Source organism: Equus przewalskii, chromosome 6 (genome assembly GCF_037783145.1).
Source record: "Equus przewalskii isolate Varuska chromosome 6, EquPr2, whole genome shotgun sequence".
NCBI classification, from domain to species: domain Eukaryota; kingdom Metazoa; phylum Chordata; class Mammalia; order Perissodactyla; family Equidae; genus Equus; species Equus przewalskii.
The window spans coordinates 5,508,076-5,520,875 of NC_091836.1; the positions used below are offsets into that span (position 1 = coordinate 5,508,076).

At 55.6% G+C, this 12,800-nt stretch overlaps 1 protein-coding gene across 2 annotated transcripts; it reads right to left on the bottom strand.

Moving 5' to 3' along the window:
• Nucleotides 1-9,078: 9,078 nt before the first annotated feature.
• CLEC4G (C-type lectin domain family 4 member G) lies at nucleotides 9,079-12,340 on the bottom strand. 2 transcript variants are annotated; one of them, XM_008506587.2, is made up of 9 exons: nucleotides 12,259-12,327; nucleotides 11,826-11,927; nucleotides 11,400-11,453; nucleotides 11,150-11,212; nucleotides 10,876-10,980; nucleotides 10,490-10,579; nucleotides 10,127-10,275; nucleotides 9,905-10,020; nucleotides 9,079-9,622 (listed from the first exon to the last, which is right to left on the bottom strand). In XM_008506587.2, exons 1-9 carry the CDS (start codon nucleotides 12,311-12,313, stop codon nucleotides 9,484-9,486), a joined length of 873 nt encoding a protein of 290 aa, XP_008504809.2. In that variant the 5' UTR covers nucleotides 12,314-12,327; the 3' UTR covers nucleotides 9,079-9,483. The 2 variants fall into 2 exon arrangements, with proteins under 2 accessions (XP_008504809.2, XP_070478938.1); XM_070622837.1 differs by lacking the exon at nucleotides 11,150-11,212 and having other exon boundaries at nucleotides 12,259-12,340.
• Between the last annotated feature and the right edge of the window lie 460 nt (nucleotides 12,341-12,800).

Genomic DNA, 12,800 nt, shown 5'->3' on the forward strand with positions numbered 1-12,800 from the left:
CCCATGCCCAGAGTGCCGAGCTAGCCTGCAGCGCCAGTTTGCCTGGAGGCCTCCCTGACGGCAGAGGCGGGCCAGGGGCTCCTCTGAGCCCCGCAGTCCTCTGTCCACCCCTGAGCCCAGCCCTGAGCTGCACTGGATCGGTCTCTCTTGGACTGGAAACTCCCAGAGGGCAGGACTGGGCCCCGTTGCTGGAGGGGCCCTGAGCTCACAGCCACATACACCTCCAGCCACATGCACCCCTCCCCACTCACCTCTGACCCCTCACCCCTGCAGAGAGCAAGTCAATAGGAAGAGGGAGGGTGTGTGTGGAAGGGCAAGAGGCTGACTCTGTGTTTTCGCCTTCCTGGAGCCTCGAAGTCTGGAGCTTGGCTGGTTTTGTTTTCGTGTGTTGTTGGAGGCTGGGGAGAGGTTGGAGGGGGGCTCATGATGAGGGGGGACACAGAGGTTGGCTTGTCCACAGCCTTCCTTCTGGAGGGCCTCGCAGGCCCGCTGCCCACTCCCTCCAGCCCTCAGACCCCAGCACCGCACCCCCCCCCGCCCCCCCACTCAGGGCTCAGGGGGCTGAGCCAGTCCATCCTGGGATTCCTGAGACCATTCCCAGCCTGCGCTGGAAGATTTGGGGATTTCTCTCCGAGAATGCCCGAGGTTCAATGAGAGGATGGGATATTGTGTGGAGACCAGGCTGGAAGATGGGTCCCAGTCTCTCAGAGATCCAGAAATCCTGGACCCCAGGCTCCACCCTCAGGGACTCCCGTTCTCGCCTTCCTGGAGACCCTGAAATCCAGCCCTCCAGGCCCCCAGCCCCTCAGAGACCCAGGCCCAGGCCAACAGGGACCCAGGAAGCCAGGACTCCATGCCCCACCCTTAGAAATCCAGGCATCTAGCCTTTTGAGATCCAGGACTCCAGGACCCCCGTCCTGACCCTCAGGGACCCGAAAATCCAGGACGCCAGCCCCGGAGGGACCCAGGAGGCCAGGATCCCGGTCTTGACCCTCAGGGACCCAGAATCCAAGTTCCCAGGTCCCACTTTCAAGGACCCAGGCCCTCAGCCCCTTAGGGACTTCGGTCTAGGGTCATGTGCTTTTTCTACTCCATCCAACTATTCTGCCTGCTGGTTCCCTAGGACAGCCAGGACCATAGGAGTGCTGTCCCCTGATGGATGCACCTGGTCACTACCCCCGAGTGGTGACCGCCCCCCCCCCCCAACAATTCTCCCACATGGGTTGTTGTGTGTGTAAAGCTGTCCACACAACACTGGAGAGGAAGAAGCACTCACTAAACGGGAACATCGTTAGCCCTACTTCCTGAAGCCGAAGCCACATCGGGCTGCGGCCCCGTGTGGCTGCCCGCTTGCCTGCCTGCATTGTTCCTCCTTCACTCCTATCAGCTACATCTGCTTGCTTTTCTGCTTTCTGATCCCCCTCGCTGGTCTTTCCTCATCCTCTGGTCTCTGCTCTCTGTGGGTGGGGGAGGGGGACCAGCCAAAGCAGCCCCTAGCCCCGCAGACCCCCCTATAATGGTCTCTGTGGCCCCTCTTTGTGTGAACGTGTTTGCTTGTTCATTGCCTGAACCCCACTAGATCATGAGCCCCTGGAGGGCAGGGACAGTGTCCATCGTCACCACCGAGTCCCCCGCCCAGGGTTCAGGGCTTGGCGCACAGTAGGTGCTTTACAGGCATCGTATATGTGTGAGTTTCCCATGACTGCTGTAAGGAATGGTCCTGACCTGGTGGCTTTAAAAACATCAATTTATTGGCTTGCAGTCTGGAAGTTAATGTCCCCAGCACAGATCTCACTGGGCTGAAGTCAAGGTGGCGACAGGGCTGAGCTCCTTCCGGGGATTCTAGGGAGGACGCGGCTCCTTGCTTTTTCCCAGGTCCCAGAGGTGCCCACATTCCTTGGCTCATGGCTCCCTCCTCCATCTTCAAAGTGAGGAGTGTGATGTCATCCCGTCTCTCTCCACCTGTGCTTCTGTTGTCACATCTCTCTCTCTCTGACTCTGACCCTCCTGCCTCCCTCTTCTAAGGACCCTTGTGATGACATGGGGCCCCCGGGGAATCCAGGATCGCCTCCTTATCTCCAGATCCCTAACTTCATCTCACCTGCAAAGCCCCTTTTCCCACGGAAGGTCAGGGGCTCATTATTCAGCTGCACAACGCCCTAGGAGGTAGATGCTGTGGCTGGTGTTATTCCTACTTGATAGACGCAAACACTGAGGCACAGAGAGGCAAAGACACATGCCCAGGCTCACCCAGCACGTAAGTGGCAAGCACAGATTTCAGACTCAGTGCTTTCTGTTGGCGTCTGCTGAATTCACCTGTTCCAGTCATCTGTGACCGCATCTGGGGACACAGAAGAGGGGAGAGTCCAGTGACGTTGTGGAAGACGGGGAAGGGGCCGCCAAGGGCTGGAGGAGAGTGTGTCCCTTCCACCCTGGGGGCTTCCCCAGACCCCTCAGCCAACCTGGTAAGACACCTCGGGCTCCCAGGGGGTTTCCTGGGATAGTAAGGAGGAGGCATGAAAAGGACAAGCAACTCTGTCCCAAGGCCATTTCCTTGGAAAGTGGGGTGACGGGTGGGGCCGGTCTGTTCAGGAAACACTGGCTGGGCTTCAGGGTCACCACTGACTTGCTGACTTGGTTCCAGAGACCATGGTCATGTGGTCACTCAGAGGCCTGTTGGCGGGGACCCCCACTGGGAAAGAGTCGGAGGGAAGCCTGAAGGGGCCTCTCCTGCCGCCACCCCCTGCCGCCCAGCACAAGCCTCCTTGGCCTCTCCAAGGCAGACACTCTTTCCCTCACTCTCCTCACCCCTCAGGCCAGAAGTGTGGGGAAGAGGGGGTTGCTTTTCCAGAATGTTCCACCTCCGACCTCTCCAGGTGGGCACACCACCTTCTGTGCCTCCTCACCGCCTCCTGCTCTCTCCGCCAGGCTGTGAGGCCCAGACGGCAGCACCCCTAGCCTGAACCCCGACATTTCATTATGACAATTTTCAAGCAACCAGGAAAGTTGAGTTTTAGGGTGAAAAACTCACCCTTAGATTCTACAATCAATATTGCCTCTACTTCCTTCATGACGAATCTGTTTACCAATCCACCCCTTAATCCATCTTATTTTTTAATGCATTTCAAAGTAAGTTGCCAACAGCAGTCCACTTCTCCCTACACACTCCGGCCTGCAGAACGCAAACTAGATTCCAATATTGGTTGACCACCCTTTTTACTTTTTTCCTTTTGAGGAAGATAGCGTAGGATGAAATTCACAGATCCCAAGAGTGTTTTCTTTGAGCTTTGACAAATACATTCACCCGTGGAACCCAAATTCCCATCAAGGTACAGAACACTCCCATCGCTCCAGAAAGTTCTTTCAAGGCCATTCTCGGCCAATCTCCACCTCAGCTCCCAGGCAATCATGCCTGTTGTGGAACTTCATAGAAATGGGCTCATAGAGTCTATACCATTTTGTGGGTGGGCTGCTTCTGCTAAGCCCAAGGGTTTTCAGGATTCTCTGTGGCCAGAGACCCCAACCTCTTGTCCTCCATTGGAATGCCACTGCCCCGCATATAATAAGAATTTGTGGGTGAGAATATGGTTGCATTGAATGAAGAAATGAAAGAATGAATGCATGAATGCACGAAATGGCTCCTTATTCACGGGAGACTTGATCTCACTTCTTCCCTCCGGCTTCTCTTCCCAACCTCCTCCTTGGGCTGGTTCAGAGGCTGTAATTCCAAGTAGCAGAGTGCCCCCCTCCTGCTTCCCAGCCCCCGAGTCTTATCTTCCCACGAAAACACGCGTTATCAGGCCCATGTTCCCGACGGCTTCCTGCATCCCCTCACGATCTGCTTCAACTTCCAGCAGCATTTCCTCCCCTCCCGCTCTTCTCTAGAGACACCCCCCCCCCACCCCGGCTGCTCTAGAGCTGCCGAAGGCTCTCTTGGGTCAAAAATACCCACCCTGAGCCACCAGGGCCTTGAGACATTGTTGATGGGGGTGCAAAATGGTGCAACCACTTTGGAAAGTGGTTTGGCAGTTTCTTATAAACATTCCTCCAAGATCTGACTCACTCCTAGGTGTTTACCCAAGAGAAGTGAAAAATGAGATCCATTAAAAAGATCTGTACAAGAGTGTTCGCAGCAGCTTAATTCATAGCAACTCACATTGGAGACAATGCCGACATCCATCGGCGGGTGAATGGAGACACAGATTGTGGTCCAGCCACACAACAGAGGAAGATTCGTCAATGAAGAGGAACAAACTGTGGATGCACACAACAGCATGGGGGAACCTCGAAAACATTCTGCCTGGAGAAGGAATCCAGGCACAAAAGAGTCCACACTGTGTGAGTCTATTCATATGACATTGGAGACATGACAAGTGTGGTCCATGGTGATGGGGAGCAGCTGAGCGGTGGCCTGGGGCAGGGGTGGGGTGAGGACTGTCTGAGAGGGGCAGGAAGGAATTTCAGGGGAGGATGGAAATGTTCTACGCCTGCAGTGTGGTGGTGGCTACACCGCTGTACATTTCTCAAAACTGATTGAGTTGTAAACTTGAAATGTGTGCACTTAAAAAATTATTGGGGCTGACCCAGTGGCGTAGTGGTTAGGTTCACATGCCCCACTTGGGTGGCCAGGGGTTCGCAGGTTCAGATCCCGGGTGTGGACCTAGCACTGCTCATCAGGCCATGCTGTGGTGGCGTCCCACACACAATAGAGGAAGATTGGCACAGATGTTAGCTCAGGGCCAATTTTCCACACCAAAAAAAAATATTAATTTTAATTGTGGAGTAAAATACAGATAACATAAACTTCGCATCTTAACCATTTTCAATTGTACACTTCAGTGGTGTTAAGCGTATTCACATTGTTGTGGAACCAGTCTCCAAAATCTTTTCATCTTGCCAAACTGAAAGTCTATGCTCATTAAACACCAACTCCCCATTTCACCCTCACCCCACCTCAACCACCATTCTACTTTCTGTTTCTGTGAGTTTGACTACTCTAGATAACTCACGTAAGGGAAATAATGAAGTATTTGTCCTTTTGTGACCGGTTTATGTCACACAGCAGAATATCCTCCAAGTTCATCCATCCTGTAGCAGGTGTCAGAATTTCCTTCCTTTTTAAGACTGAATAATATTCCATTGTATGGATGGACCACCTTTTGTTTATCCATCCATCCACCAATGGACACCTGGGTTGTTTCTCCCTGTTGGCTGTTGTGAATAATGTTGCTATGAACACGGGTGTGCAAATATCTTTTTGAGACTCTGCTGTCAATTCTTTTAGGTATAGACCCAGAAGGGAAGTTGCTGGATCGTATGGTAATTCTATTTTTAATTTTTTTAGGCACCGCCATACTGTTTCCCATAGCGGCCGCACCATTTTACATTCCCCCCAGCAATGAGGCATTGCTGGTTCAAATTTCTCCTCTTTCTTGCCGACACTTGTTACTTTCTGTTCGCATTTTTTCACAGATGCCATCCTAACGGGTGTGATAAATGGGTGCATTTTATTGTATGTAAATCATACCTCATTAAGCTGGAGGTTAAAAAGAATTGTAAAGCAAGAATTATAGCCAAGACAATCGCAAACCAGGACCATTTGAGACAAACGGAGACACATGGCCACTCCAGTTAATGTAAGTTACATGTGTGTGTTGTCAGATTACCAGCAGGTGACTGCCATGTTAGGGATGTGAAAAGTTTATTACCGATGTTTCCAGTGGGTTTTGTTGAGTTGAGTTACGTCTGTGGGGGCGGACATTCACTCACTGACATGTTAAAGTGAGTTACGGGATCATCACAGGTGGCGGCTGTGTTATATGTGGTTCCTGCTGAGTATGGGGAGCTCCAGGGCAGCCCGTGCATTAGTTTCCTGTGGCTGCTGTAACAAACGACCTCAAACTCAGCGACTGAAAACAACACAGATTCAGTACTCAGGTTCTGGAGGTCGGAAGTCTGACACTGGTCTCACTAGCCTAATGTTAAGGTGTTGGCACGGAGGCATCTTTCTGGAAGCCCTACAGGAAAATCCATTTCCTTTCTTTTCTTGTTGTCGTCAAGACTATTTTTGGGGAGCAGTTTTAGGTTCACAGCAAAATTGAGCAGAAGGCACAGAGATTTCCCACGTGGCCCCTGCCCACACACACACACAGCACACAGGCACAGCCTCCCGGATTATCAATATCCCCCACCAGAGTGGTACCTTTATTACAATTGATGAACCTACATGGACACGTCATCACTCAAGGTCCATAGCTGACACTGGGGTTCACGTTTGGTGTTGCACATTCTATGGGTTTGGACAAATGTGCAATGACATGGATCCATCGTCACAGTATCATACAGAGGAGTTTCACTGCCCTAAAAATCCTCTATGCTCCACCCTTCATCTCCTCCTCCCTGCTAACCCCTGGCAACCACTGATCTCTTTATTGTCTCCGTCATTTTGCCTTTTCTAGAATGTCACAGAGTTGGAATCATACAGTGTGCAGCCCTTTCAGATAGGCTTCTTTCACTTTTAATGCGCATTTAAGGTTCCTCCATGTCTTTTCATAGCTTGATAGCTCATTTCGCTTTAGCACTGAATAATACCCCATTGCCTGGGTGTCCCACAGTTTATTTACTCATCCACCTGCTGAAGGACATCTTGGGTGTTTCCAAGTTTTGGCAACAATGAAGAAGGCTGCTGAGTACATCTGTGTTCAGGTTTTCGTGTGGGCAACTTTTCAACTCCTTTGGGTAAAGATCAAGAAGCTCCAGTCTTGGATTGTATGGGGAGAGTGTGTTTAGTTTTTTAAGAAACTGCCAAACTGTCTTCCAAAGTCACTTCACCATTTTGCATTCCCACCAGCAGTGAATGAGATTTTCTGTCGCTCCACATCCTCACCAGCCCTGGGTTTTGTCAGCGTTCTCGATTTTGGCCATTCTCATAGGTGTGCAGTGGTTTTCCTTGCCTTTTCCCACCTCTCAAGGCTGAACGCCTCCTCGGCACCTGGTCCTCTCCTCCATCTTTAAAGCCCAGCAATGGTGGATCAGGTCCTCCTCATGTCACATCACTCTGACCATCCTTCTGTAGCCACGACTCCCTCCCTAGTCTCTTCTGCCTCCTTCTTTCCCTTTTAAGGGTCCTTGTGATGACAAGGGGCCCACCTGGATAATCCAGGATCATCTCCCCACCTCAGGGCTCCTAGTGTCATCACATTTGCAAAGTCCCTTTAGCCATGTGGTGACATTCCTAGATTCAGGGATTAAGATGTGGACATATTTGGGAGACCGTCCTTCTGCACAGAGGGGCCCATCACAGTAATCTCACAATTGTTGCAGGGGTCTATCCCAGATGCTATGGGGCTCTCTCAGAGAGCTCAGGGTCTCCAGGAAAAGGGGTCTGTCTTTGAGACTGCTCACCTGGCCCAGCCAGGCTCTCAGGGAAACACGACAGGGCTTCTCTGCGTACCGGCTCCTTTCTGGACCATCCATGAACCTGTAGACTACAGTCTTTCTGGCAAGACCTATGTTCCAGGCCAACAAAAGCCAACTGAAGGTCAAGGTCTGTTCCAGGATTAGGGTTAGGTTCCAGGGACTCCTTTCTTCCCAGGGACGCTGAATCTGGGAGGGAGGAGGACCTGGGGCTGATAGTCCAGACAGGGGGGAACTTGACCCTGACCCTCTCATCCAGGGTCTTCGTGTACCTGCTCTATGCTGGCACGTTACAGCCAGGCAGCCAGCAGTCGATACCTGTGAGCTGACCAGGAGTGCAGACAGCAGGATGGGGGTCCCCGCTCCAGCCACCTTGTTCTCTGGGCTCCTGATCTGGCGCTCCCTTGGGCCCTGGATCCCACGGTCTGAGCCTGGGGTACCAGGAGCCAGAGGGCTTTCTCTGAGCACACTAGGTCCTTGGTGGATCCCACAGCAGCTCCTGCTTAATTCCGGGGTCTAGTCCTTCTGCCTCGCCCACAGCCAGCACTCACTCAGCTGAATCCCTACGAGAAACCCCTGGACCATCCTGCCCGCCTGCACTGCCCTATACCTGTCACTACACCTTCAGCCTGACTGCCTGCTCTCAACCTGACAGGCAGAAAGTCTGGCCGTCAATGTGTCTCTCTTGCCTTCACTCCACCAGGAGTCTCCACCTGAGTGTTAGGAAGTTGGACTAGAAGATGTGAGTCCCTCAGATCATCATTCACCCAGCTCACCAAGCACATAGGCCGCCAGGCAGGTGCTCGGGCTGCTCCCCCACCTGTGAGTCTGTCATTGGTCACATCTTGTGTGAGGCTGCATAGTGGCCCCTGAAAATTCCACGTCCTAACCCCTGGAACGACTGACTGTTGCCGTCTATGGCAACAGAGCATTTTACAACATTTTTTCTTTTTTTTTTTGAGGAAGATTAGCTCTGAGCTAACATCTGCCACCAATCCTCCTCTTTTTGCTGAGGAAGACCGGCCCTGAGCTAACATCCGTGCCCATCTTCCTATACTTTATATGTGGGATGCCTACCACAGCATGGCTTGCCAAGTGGTGCCATGTCCACACCGGGATCCGAACCTGTGAAGCCTGGATGGCCAAAGTGGAATGTGTGCACTTAACCGCTCTGCCACCGGCTGGCCCACGGCAAAAGAGCTTTTGCAGCCAACTGCTGCACCACCGGCTGGCCCATGGCAAAAGAGCTTTTGCAGCCCCCCCGCCTCAGGGCCTTGTCATCTCCACAATGGGGTGCCAGTCTCCTCAAGGAAAGGGGCCCCCACTGCAGCATGTCAGCACAGTCCCTGTCCCTGAGGACAAAGGTGGCTCCTCCAAGGGCATCACCTGTCACGCCTTCATGCATTTCTCCATTGAGTCACTAGTCACATGGTTCCTGTGTCCAGCTAGACCAGCATGAGGGGGTTCTGGGGGGTAAGGACTATGTCTGACTCATTCCTGTGTCCCCAGAGCCCCACTGCCCTCCTGGCCCAGTGCAGGTTACCCCTGGGTTTGGGGACATCATAGGGCTTTGAGGTCGCTTAGAGAGTTTGGGGTCACTCACAGGGACACCAGATTTCTAGAATAAAGCTTAGAACAGCTCGCCAGAGCCGGGAGCCAGAATTCATTTCTCAAACTTTTATTGATCCCCTAGGGCTACAAAGACAGCTCACAAAAGCCCTATCTTTGAGGCCTCTCAGGCTGGGGAAACATGCAAGCGCCCCAAAGAGCTCCTTCTCAGTCACCTGACCTTGGCTAGGGAAGGAGGGAGGGTGAGATCAGGGACCAAGGAGCTGAGATTTTGGATGAGGTGACGGCTAGGCTACGTTAGCTCCATGTGTGAGGGGTTGCAGTCAAGCTGGAGCGGAGGTCCCAGAGCGCAGCCCCTGGACCGGGGTAGGCAGCATGATTGTCGGTAGTGGTTGGTGGGGGAAAAAAAAATCGATGGTGGTGGGCGGATCCTTGACGGTGAGCGGCTCGGACAGCGCGCGTGCGGCGGTGGGCGTGGCTCGGGGGCACTGGGCGGGGTCAGCAGCTCTGCCTCTTCTCGCAGATCCAGCTGTCCCTCTCGCTGTTGCACGGTGCGTCGTTCCACATCCCCGTGCGCAGCATCATGACGCAGTCCTCGCGCCCCTGAGCGTCATTGGGCTCCCCCTGGTTCCAGTAGCTGCGGGGGTTTGGCATGGGTGTTGCTGGGGGTCTAGACGGAGGATGGCCCTGGGGTCCAGGCTTCCTTCCCAGGGTCTAGCCTGTTTATTGCCCAGGTCTAACCTAGACACCCTGAGGGTCCGACCTAACCGCGAATCCTGGATATAACTTTCTAACCCCCAGACTTTAACCTCAGCCAGTTCCTGGACCCGCTTGCCCATCCTAACTGAGACCCTGAGATCCGGGCAAAGCATTTCTCCTCCCGTCTGATCTGTCCTCCTCCCCGTGTCCCTTCTCTCACCTGAAGCTGAGCGAGACTCCGTCCACCCACTGGTAGCTCTGGATCTTGCGCGCACGGCGCACCGCCCTCAGGCCCAGCCAGTAGCCGCGACCTCGCGTATTCCGACTCAGGAAGCCCTGGGTGGGAGGGGAGATGAGCCGGCCCTGTGCGCCCCGCTCTCCCCGCCCACCTCCAAGGCCACGACCCCTCGGTGCGCTCCGCCTCCCGCTGCGCCCTGCACACCTGCTCTTCCAGGCCGCGGACAATCACCAGGTGCGCGCTGGCGCCCACGCACCTGCGCTGCGCCTCGTCCCACGTGGCCGTTATCTCGGAGAAAAAGTAGCAGGAGCCCTGGAAGGGCAGCCACGACGCGGGGCACTGCTCGCAGGAGCCTGCGGGGTGACGAGGGTCAAAGAGGGGGATTGCTCCCAGGTGGAGAGCACGGAGAGGATACGGGGGAGGGATGGGACCCTCGGGCCCCGGGCAGGGTCACAGAGAACAGGCCAAGGTCAAAGGGCGGGTCCGTGCGTTTCAGGGATCCCAGAGGTCCACGAGCAGGGCCCCCTTGTCCCCTCCCCCCTTCCCTCCCTCCTCGGTCTTGCTCACTGTTCCTGAGCCGGGCCGCCTCCAGCGCCCGCAACAGCTCCGTGCGGATGTCCTCGCGGTCTCTACCCGCTTCGGCCAAGCCCTGGGTCACTGCGAGGTCAAGGAAGCCAGATTACAGCTGGGTCAGGGTCAGGAGCAGGGTCACGATTACGTAAGGTCAGCATTCAAGTCTGTGGGCAGTGTCACCGTCAAGAATGACATCGCGGTCAAGGACTGTCGTAGCCGGGTAGGGTCCAGTTGTGGTTGAGGTTGGGACTTGTCGTCAAGGTCAGATTCCAATGGTCAGGGTCAGGATCAGAGGATAGGGTCGGGGTAACAGAAGGGTCAGGACGTAAATCGACAGCCGCGCGGAGGGATGAGGGGTCGTGGCGCTGTGCCGCCCTCACCGCGCTCGCTGAGTTCTTTCAGGTCGCTCTCCTGCTGGAACAGCTTTTCCCGCGCCTCCCCAAGCTCGGTGCGAGCGGTCTGCAGCTGCGCCTGCGTCTCCTGGCCTGGGAAGGGTGGGAGGATGGGGGCGCGACACCTGACACCAGCCAGCCCAGCGCCCACCCACCTACCTCAAACCCAGCCACAAGTTTCGCCCTTCTTGCCTCCTGGGATCCTGGCCACAAGCCCCTGCCCCAGCCCACAAGCCCCGCCCTCTCCGCCCTCAAGTCTTACAGCAGCTATTGCAGACCGAGACCTTCTCCTTCAAGGCAGCCAGCACCGCCGTTTGCCTGGAAGCTGAAATGACCCCCGTCCGCCCCACGCACACTAGGTCACACCAGGGCACTCACGGGACACGCTTCCCCACTCCTGGGCCAGCCCCAGGGATCGCCGTGTCCCCACTCAAACACTACCGGTCTCCAGGGTCCCCGGCGCTCCAGCCCCGCACACCTCGGGGACCCAGGAGCCCCCATTCTGCACGCACCGTTTGTCCTCAGCAGGTCCTGGTGGCCGAGCAGCACCCCGCGCTCTGTGGAGGCTGCAGAGAGAGGCTCCTGCAGGCGCGGCCCCGGGGGACCCGGGAACTGTCCCTTCGCCCAGGGGGCTGGGGCCCCCGGTCTTGGGAGGGACAGAGGGGGCAGGCAAACGTCCAGCGCCCATGATCTGCACTCACGCGGAGGGGAGACAAACACCCGGGGACATGAACACACATTCATGCATACACATGCACACACATGTGGATGTACACAGTCCGAAGATGTACACACTGTTCACACGTGTTCACACTCAGACCCAGGCAGGGGTCTGGGATCCAGGCAGGGGTCCAGGACCCAGCTGGTGCACCCGGAGTGGAGAGGTCTACGTCCTCAAGGGGGCCAGACTCCGCTACCCCCATTATGCTGTCACTCACCCTTGGAAAATAAGACGGTCAGAATGAGGGCCCACAGGACTGTGGCCACCATGAGAGACACGACCAGGAAGAGGAGTCTCCTTCCCCAGCGTCCCCAGGACCCTGGGATAACACAGAGAGAATCCTGGGTCCCTCCTGCTCCGGGACCATCCTGGTTCCCTGGGCCCTGAGGACCGAGCCCAGGACACCTGGGTTCCTCCCAGGAAACTGGGAATCAGAGAGGTTAAGTAATGTGCCTATGGCCGCACAGCTGCCAAGTGGCAGAGTTGGAATTTGAATTGAGGTCCAGCTGGCTCCAGGACCTGTGGTGTCTCTCCTGCACCCACTTCTTGGGCCTCCTCTTGGCTGTTCCTGTCCCCTCCCCCATCAAACCCCAAACCACTGGCCAGAGTGTGACCCACGGGGGATGGTGAGGCAGTCCCATTGCTCATACCTCCAAGGGCCTCCTCGAGCCCGCCGCCCCACCTGCAGTACGGGGCAGTGTCCATGATGAACTGACTCCCAGCCCAGGGCTCGGATATAAATGGAGCCCCCTCCCTCCCTCGCCCCACCCACTCTTCCTTCCTTCCCATCTCCTGAGTCTTCATTCCTGGTACCAGGGACCCACTGGCCAGTCACAGCGCTGGGCCCTTTCTGGGCAGGGCTGGGCTAGGGGTATGGCTAGGGTGGGGAAAGTGGGAGTTGGAGGTGGAAGGGGGTTGAGAGAGTGGAAGGGTCGGGAGTGCGTGTGTGCATGTGCGTGTGTGTGTGTGTGTGTGTGTGTCAGTTCCATCCTCTGTGGCCTGGGAGCTGCAGCAACATCTCCAGGCTGGTTTTGGGGCCTCACTCTGGAGCTTGGTCCCATGTCTTAGAGGCCTGGGGCTGGCCTTCCTCTGAGAGAGACACGCTGAACAGGCCACGTTCTGGCCCCTCCCTGCTGGTTCCTGAGAAAGCCCCTCAGCCGTGGCCCCCCAGGCCAGCTCAGCTTCCGTCCTC